Raw genomic sequence first — 9,252 nt, forward strand, 5'->3', positions numbered from 1 at the left:
CTGTGTTCATCCAGCTCTACACCTTGTTATCTCAGATTCTCAAGCATCTGCACTTCCTGCTGTCTCTCCACCAGAAGGATGTGTAGGCTTTGGAGGGGGTACAGAAACAGTTTACCAGGAAATTGCCCGATTTGGAGGATATGAAGGCTGATTGGATAAACTTAGTTTGTTTCCACTTGAACATCAAAGGATTAGGGGCAACCTGACTGAAGTTTCCAAAATTATGAGAGGCATGGATGGAATGGATAGTCGGAGTCTTTTATCTGGGGTGGAAATGTTAATGACTAGGGGACATAGGTTTAAATTAAAAGGGGGTAAGTTTAAAGGAGATGTGAGAGGCAGAATTTTTACACAGAGGATAGTAGATGCCTGGAATGCGCTGCCAGAAGAGGTGTTGGAGGCAGATAGAATCGTAACATTTAAGAGGCATCTGGACAGATACATGAAAATAGGTAGAGAATAGAGGGATACGGACCACATAGAGGCAAGAAGTTTTTAGTTTAGAAAGGCACCCGTGTGTCGGTGCATCTTGGTGGGCCGAATGGCCTGTTCCTGCACTGTACTGTTCTTTGTTCAAAGAATGCTGAGAATGCAGAGCTCATTATAGCATGAAGTGGTTGAAATGAACAGTGTGGGTGCATTTAAGGGAGAGCTAGGGAAGCACATGAGGGAATAGGAAAAGGTCACAAATGTAGATTTAGCTGAGAAAAACAACGCAGAGAGTCTCAAGCAGATTCAGATTGGACAGACTGGGGTTGTTTTCCTTGAAGCAGAGGAGACTGATGGACGGACATCATTGAAATGTATACAATATAGAAAGGGTAAACAGGAAGAGATCAATCGAAGGATCAGTGACTGGGGACATACATTTTAGGTAAAGGGCAGGAGGTTTAAAGGAGATGTGAGGAAAAGCTTTGACAACCAGACAGTGGTGTGAATCTGCAACTCAGTGCTTATAAGGGTGGTAGAGGCAGGCTTACTCATAACATTCAAAAAGTATTTAGATGTGCACTTGCAATCCCAAGACGTATGCACTTTGTGCTGGAAAATTGACCAGTGCAGACTCAACGGGCTGAGGGGCCTTTCTCTGTGCTATAGATCTCTGTGATTCTATGGAAGACAAACACCAGCATGGACAGGTTGGGTCGAATGGCCTGTTTCCATGTTATCTATGTCATTTTCTAACACCCTAATTTAAATTAACTGAACGTTGCTCGATGATGATTGACTCCTGGGTCAATTCCACGTCCAAGCATTGTCTTTCAGTATCTAAGCACAGACTGTATAAATGCTGGAACATAAACAATTAACATCAAGGCAACACCAGGCAATGGTACAGTCTGTCATTTTATTCTTGGGTCATTGAATATATTGCATAAAGATGCCTCGTTTCTAACATGACCATGACTGCTCACTAACTTTTTAATCTAATCACGAATCAAATTGTCTTTGGAATTGGGTTATCCTTTCCTGTCCTTTCTCACAATGACCTGGAAGATCTATAAGGAGAGTATGAAGCAGCTTTAGAGAGAAAAAGAATCATAATTAACTGAAAAAGTTAGCACAAAAGCACAGATCTATTTGATTTCCTGCCTTTAGTCTGTCTTCTCACATTCTACTAAAATCAGCCAGAAATTGAACCATACTGGCCTGTGACAGGCAGGAATAGATATTTATAGAGGTGCATTAAACAATAATGAAGCTGGGCTTTTATATGATCCACATCAGTACTGCAGGGATGACAATCAGTTAATATTCTGAACAACTCCAAAGTGAGACCTTGTAAAATATTCCATTTGCAGGATAAAATTTATTTCCTCTTACTATTAGGATTTATCGACAGTTGTTCTATTTAGAGAACTCCAGTATTGATTTCAATACTGGGTTCTATTTTCTTTTGAATGAAAAAAGATTACTAAATGTCAGAAGTAATTTCTTCAACCTCATTTCCATTGATTAGCGGGTGCCATCTATTGGTCCATTGGCATTTTGATTAGGCCATGTTAATTCAATTCCAGACAGGCATTGTAGCCAGACGTAGCACAGGTAAATTTAAAAATTAATGCCGGTTTCTTTTATTGCAAATCTGTCTTTTTCATTTTTGTTTCTTTACCTTGCACCAGTCTGTCTCAGAATGCACCTGCCCCATTTAAATGGCACACAGTTCCGCCTGTTTTGGCTAGCACAGACTCAATGGGCCAAAGGGCCTTTCACTGTGTGGTAAGCCCTCTGTAACTCTAAAGCAATGCATCTCCAGCCAATGCACTGGAACAGGAAGTCAGTGCTGCTGACATCATCATTCTGCACGAAATATTGCACTGGAACAGGAAGTTGATCCTGCCAATGTCATTGGTGTTTGGCTGATGCTTTTTCCATTCATTCACAGGATGATGGTATTGCTGGGTAAGTCAGCCTTTACTGCTCATCCCTAATTGCCCAGAGAACAGTTGAGTGCCAACCACATTGCTATAGGTCTGGAGTCACATGTAGTCCAGACCAGATAAAGTTGGTAGTTTCATTAGTGAACCAGATGGGGTTTTCCAACAATTGAGAATGACATCATTAAACTCTTAATTCCAGATTTTTTAAATTGAATTCAAATTTCACCATCTGCCATGGCAGGATTCAAACCTGGGTCCATAGATATTACCTGGGTCACTGGGTTAACAGCCCAGCAATGATATCGCTAGGCCATTGTCTCCCACTTGTCACCATGTTCTCTGCTTCACTCACTATCCCTGCTGCCTTTGCCATTGCGTTTGCTGCAAGCCTCCACTACTCTTGCCATCTTTTCTGCTGCTGGGTTGGGTGCCCAGCTCACTGTCTGGCTCACCGCTTCGCTCAGTGAGTGAGATGAGAAAATCACGGAGACAGCATGTGCCATGAGTGCACAAAATGGGGTGGCAGTGCCAGCAAACACAGCTTTGACAAAACAGCAAGCTGCTCCCAGAATTCCAGAAAACATCTCAACTTCTTTTTATCACATGCCTTTACAGCCTATGGATTGTTCTTCAACTAGAAACATCTACCTTCTTTCCATCATGGAAAGAGATTGTGACCCAACCATCTTCAGATGAGCTTTTATCAGAGCAGCCTTCACTCTCCATTAGTCAGTGAGCAATTTGACTTTAAGTATTAGACTCGCATCTTACTAAATGATATTCATGCAGTGCAAAGCTTTCAAAATCCTTGATGTGATGACTGTAGATTATCACACAGTTGCAGAGGAGCATCAGGTTCACTGCCAATTACAAGTCAGGATTGGTCTTGATTTTCACTCCGTGCTCCATGTCCATTTCCTGAACAAAAACTCTGTCATGTCAATTATCGGTAATTTTTCAAAAAAGGTTTTAACTTTCAACAAGGTGAGGATGCCAGCTCTGTGAAATCGAATCTCTCGCATTTCCACTGTAACAGCAGAGACAAAAACAGAAGTTGCTGGAAAAGCTCAGCAGGTCTGGCAGCATCCGTGAAGAAAAAACTGAGTTAACATTTTGGGTCCGGTGACCCCTTCCTCAGAAAAGCAGAGAAGCTAGGCCACAATCCACGATGGCAACAACTTCCCACTCCCGCTCTTCCTTGACGTATTCTGAACGTGAAGTCAGAGCCAGATTCTTCTGTGTTTGAAATGGGCATTAGATCCCGATAATATGCTAATCAGATGCCTAATACCCAGCTCAGGACCTCACAGCTAGATTTTGAATGACAGTATGTGCACTTTGCTCAGTTCCATACGATCCAACCAGTCACCAAGAAAAGGGAAGTAAAATTGTTTCAGCCCAGACTATCATGGATACCAACCTTCCAACCGTTGACTCCATTTATACTTCTCATTGCCATAGAAAGGCAGCCAACATCATTAAAGAACCCTCCCACCCCAGTTATAATCTCTTCCAACGTCTTCCGTCAGGCAGAAGATACAAAAGCTTAAACACACGTACCAACAGGTTCAAGACCAGCTTCTTCCCCACTGTTATTAGATCCTGAATGGACCTCTCAAATCTCAAATCTAATGTTGATCTTGCTTTTTGTGCACCTTCTTTGCAGCTGTAAATTTGTTTTCCTCACTCTGTCCTATCACCCTATGATCTGTGTGTGATCTGCCTGTACTGCACGCAAAACAAAACTTTTCACTGTACTTAGGTACAAGTGATAATAATAAATTAAATGATATCAAATCATGTGTAGCCAAGAGAGGGAGGAATACTCGAAGATCCACACAAACACTGCAAGTTCCCCTCACCCCATCACCTAGCTTCTCCCATCTGACCCCTCCATGCACCCGTCCCAAATCTCAGAGAGGGTAGAACTTCCAAAAGGTCTGCTTGTTTTGACGACAAAACAAAGCTTGACCAAGTCAGAAGGTTTTGCACCATAAGACATAGGGGCAGAAAGTAGGCCATTCAGCCCATCAAGTCTGCTCCACCATTGAATGGAATCATGGCTGATCTGATAATTCTCAACTCCACCTTGCTGCCTTTTCCTCCAGCCTTTGATTCCCTTGCACGTTAAGAGGCACTTAAGTCTCACTCCAAGATGTGTGCACACAATCTATGTTCAGGCCCAGCTGCTGCTCTAAAGGAATGTTGGAAGTACAGTCCTTCAGATGAAGTTAGGAACGTCATCTCACTGTTCACATGGTTATAAAATATCAAATAGCTTTACTTGGGTACAGAGCAGGGTGTTCCTATATTTGTCTGCACAATGACTTTAAGATATCCTAAGTAGAAGATATAGTGGTATTTGTTATTCAAGACTGGGATGTGGGCGTCTCTGTCTGGGCCAGCATTTATTGCCTATGCTTATTTATCCTCGAGAAGGAACCAGTGAGCTACCTTCTTGAACCGCTATAGATAGACCCATATTGTTGTTAGGGAGACAATTCTAGGATTTTGACTTATCGACATGAAGGAATGATGATGCATTCCCAAGTCAGGATGGTGAGTGGCTCGGAGGGGAACTTGCAGCTGATGGTGTTCCCACATATCTGCTGTCCTTGTCCTTCTAGACGGGAGAAGGCATGGGCTTGGAAGATACTGTCTCAGGTGATTCTTGGAATATAAGACTTGGTGTATAAATGTGAGTTCCTTTATTCCTGTCTCTTTCATCTTATCTTCAAGCCCCTTCCCTTTCGAGAAACATGCTTTTGTTACCATTAAAGTGTATTAAAGTAACTCTTTCCCTGGCTCTCTCACCACATGGTCAAAAAGTTCTGTCTGATACCCTCTCCTATTATGATTATACAACAGCATTCTGCATTCCAAAAAGTGATTTGTTATCTCCGAAATGGCGTTGAAAGATTTTACATTTGATGATGTAAATAAATTTGAGCAAAACCTGCAAGTGTTACCTAACAAAAGGTATTTTGGATGGAACTCTACCTCTCAAAACTCCTTGTGACTCGTCAAAAGGTTTTTTGTCAAAAAAGTTGCTCAGCATTAGAAGCCATTCCTGCTTTGGAAAGAACAGTCAGTATTCCTGATTCCTTAGCTAAAGCATTTTTTGTCAGCACATTTAAGTTGTTTGAAAATCTAAAAAGCTATGTGATCACAGTTTTGTTTTTGCTGACTGTGTCCAAGTCCAATTGGACACTCATTCCTTACAAGGACAGATGGCTTGATCTTCAAGTTCTGTTGATTGGGTTTTCTGGGCCAACAGATCAGTGATTGGTCTGACAGCATTTGTGTTTCACACTAAGATGCCAGCCACTCAGCTCATAAACAACCAATTTACCTGTCAAGGAGCATGCAAATTCAAAAGACCCACAAACTATTAGTTACTGGGAAAGCCTGATTGCACAGAGCGCTGAGAAAAATTCTGAAACCAATTCAAATGTCATTTGGTATATATTAAAGAACCTACATTTACAAAGCACCTCTTCACAATCTTAGGACAACCCAAATTGCTTTGTAGCCAATGAAGCCCTTTCGAAGTGTAGTCGCAGTTAGAAATATGAGAAATTCTTACCAATATTTCAACAATCTTAGTGATAATGAGGTAAAGCTCCTGAGGCATAATAGAAGCTTCCTTGAAAAAGAATTTTCATAAAACCGTCTTATTTGTTGTGTACCTCTGAGGGACAGTTCCTGGAGGATAGTCTGGAGGCGCTGAAGATCGGCCGGCGAAACTTCGTATTTATCTACGTCTATCACCGTGACTAGCTGACACCTCCCGAATATTCCATCTGCAAAACAACATGAAGATTCCTGAATAATTATTTGAAAGTCTGAAAAGCTGTCAACACGAATGTTGCTGCGAAAACACATGCTGGGGGTAGTAGACGGAAACACATTCACTCCAGCACACAAACTTCACAATCTCTTGGCATGCAGAGATGGACCTTTCCTGTGATGGTCTACAATCTCTTCTACAATCAGAGAAAGAAAGAACAAAGTCATGATAGCACTTCACGGTGACATTGCTGTGCTACACTATGTTTGCACGAGACATTAAACATGACCAGAATCATTAAGCAGCTACAGGTCCAAGGGCAGCCCTTCAGGCTGTGGTGTTTGTGCCAGCTCTCTCTCTAGAAGAACAACTCAGTTGGCTTCACCAAACCTCCTCCTGCCCTTTCTCCACAGACCTGTAAAAGATTTTCACAGCAGGCAATTATCCAATTCTCATCTGAAGGTCTGAATTCAATCTGCCCCAACCACACTTTCGTGCACTGAATTCCAAATTTTTTTTCTTTATTCATTCATGGGATGAGGGCATCGCTGACCAGGCAGCATTTATTGCCCATCCCTAATTGCTCAGAGGGCAGTTAAAAGTCATCCACATTGCTGTGGGTCTGGAGTCACAAGTAGGCCAGACCAGGTAAGGATGGCAGTTTCCTTTCCTAAAGGACATTAGTGAACCAGATGGGTTTTTCCCCACAATTGACAATGGATTCGCAGTCACCATTAGATTGTTAATTCCAGATATTTACTGAACTCAAATTCCACCAAATGCTGTGGCAGGATTCAAACACAGATTCCCAGAACATCACCTGGGTCTCTGGGTTAACAGTCCAGCGATAATACCACTAGGCTATTCATTGCCTTCCCTATAATTCTAACTACACACTCCGTAAGAAGGTTTATTTCCCTTCTTGTTACCGTTGCATCTTTTGCCACACACTTTTGGTCAGTGCCCTCTGGTTTCAGATCCTTTTACCAACAGAAATGATGTCTCCTTCCCGAGTCGGTCTGGAGCTCCTCATGACTTTGAAAACCTTTAATGGATATCCTCTTCATCATCCATTCTCCAAGGATCAAACATTAATCATATAAAATTGAATTAGCCATCGAGTATATGGATTACTTGATTATCAACGTGCTCGTGACAAAGTCAAATACAAGTCAGTTGTGAATTTCTTGCTTCATGATCCACAACCAAGGACAGTACTGGGATGTAAATTGTGTTTCATTGCTCCATCTCATCTTCCTTAACTGAACTGCATTCTTGAGTCAAAGTTCACACCAATGAAAGACTGTAAACACTGGAAATCAGAAACAAGAGAAAATACCAGAATGTTCAGTGGGTCAGGCAACATATACGGAGAGACAAAGTTAACACATCAGGTCAATGTTGTTGTACTGGTTTATTATAAAACAACGTGAATAGCTATTCAAAATGATGGATGCACGATTGAGAAAACTACGAGGTGCAGTATGAAGTAAAGCAGAAATAGTGCTGTTGGAGGTGTGCAGCAGACTAACTGTGTGCAACAACACAGTATCGAAAAATTCTGAGCAAAAGGAAAAGACCTGCATTCATTTGCAGAATTTCATAATCTCAGAATACAGGGGGTCCCCAATTTACAACGTTAAAATGCTCATACTTACAAATGTGATCGCATACAAGAGTGTAAATACAGAGATCTGACATATGACCGTTTCTTCTAATTATGAAAGGCTCCGTAAACCCATAAGAAATGAGAACAGGCATACACCCTTCAGCTCCTCGAGCCTGTACCACCATTCAATAGGATCGTGGCTGATCTGACATTCCTCACATCCACTTTCCAGCTATTTCCCCATAACCCGTCATTCCTCGATTGATCAAGAATCTATCTATCTCAGCCTTAAATATACACAAGGACTCTGCCCCCACAGCTCTCTGTGGCAAAGAGTTCCAAAGACTAACAAGCCTCTGAGAAAAGAAATTCCTCCTCGTCTCAGTCTTAAATTGGTGCCCCTTTATTCTGAGGATGATGCCGTCTGGTCCTAGACTCTTCCATGAGGGCAAATGCTCACTCAGCATTTACCTTGTCAAGTCCCTAAAAAAATCCTACATGTTTCAAAGAGATCACCTCTCATTCTTCTGAACTCCAGTGAGTAGAGTCCCAAGCTGTTTATCCTTTACAAATGAGACAATTCCTCCATAACAAGGATCATCCTAATGAACCTTCCCTGAACTGCCTCCAATGAAATGATACCTTAGATAAGGGCTACTCCAGATGTGGTCTCACCAGCACATTCTATCGTTGCAATAACACTTCCCTTCTCTTATACTCCAACCTCCTTGAAATAAGGGCCAATTAGCCTTCCTGCTTACCTGCTACACCTTCATACTAGCTTTCAATGTTTTGTACTCAAGTACCCTCAAGTCCCTTTGCATCTGCTTGCTTATTGTCATTGCTGTTAATCTATCCACTCAATTCGGCTAATGCTATCCCCATCTCATTGATATTCTCTTTATTTAAATTAAACACAGTTGTTCCCGATCCAAGTTTCTCACTCTCATACTGAATATTAAGTTCTATTGTGATATGAACACTACTTGCAAGGGCAGCTTTTACTTGAAAGTCATTTATTAAACCTACCTCATTGCCTGCTACCAGATCCAAGACAGCATGCTCTCTGATTGGCTCCTTTGCATTGTCCTCTGGCTTGCATACAAATCACCTTGCAGTTAGACTCCAGAGTGGGACCCATCTGCAATGTGTGGATTGCCTGTATCCCAATGGACTTTGCAACCCATGAAGCATTTTTGAAGTCACATCGTCATTGTTATATAGGTACAGTGATTGTCAATCTGTATTCAGCAAGCTCCAAGGCACAATAGCATAGCGTCACTGCCCAGGTAACCTTAGACTTAGAACCCCCACAGTGTGGAAACAGGCCCTTCGGCCCAACAAGTCCACACCAACCCTCAGAGCATCCCACCCTGACCCATACTGCTATAACCCATCTAATCTACACATCCCTGAACACTATGGGCAATTTAGCATGGCCAATCCACCTAACCTGCATATCTTAGGCCTGT

General features: G+C 42.0%; 1 protein-coding gene across 1 annotated transcript in view; it reads right to left on the minus strand.

The window, feature by feature from the left end:
• Positions 1-7,356, minus strand: part of ptprn2 (protein tyrosine phosphatase receptor type N2) — a 684,474-nt gene extending 677,118 nt beyond the window's left edge. The window contains exons 1-2 of the mRNA XM_048606124.1: positions 7,159-7,356; positions 6,052-6,184 (exon numbers count right to left, since the gene is read on the minus strand). Coding sequence (XP_048462081.1) covers positions 6,052-6,184; positions 7,159-7,204 — 179 coding nt within the window. The 5' untranslated portion in view covers positions 7,205-7,356. The remainder of the gene's footprint in view (positions 1-6,051; positions 6,185-7,158) is intronic.
• Positions 7,357-9,252: the final 1,896 nt, after the last annotated feature.

Source organism: Rhincodon typus, chromosome 2 (assembly GCF_021869965.1).
Source record: "Rhincodon typus isolate 14 chromosome 2, sRhiTyp1.1, whole genome shotgun sequence".
NCBI classification, from domain to species: domain Eukaryota; kingdom Metazoa; phylum Chordata; class Chondrichthyes; order Orectolobiformes; family Rhincodontidae; genus Rhincodon; species Rhincodon typus.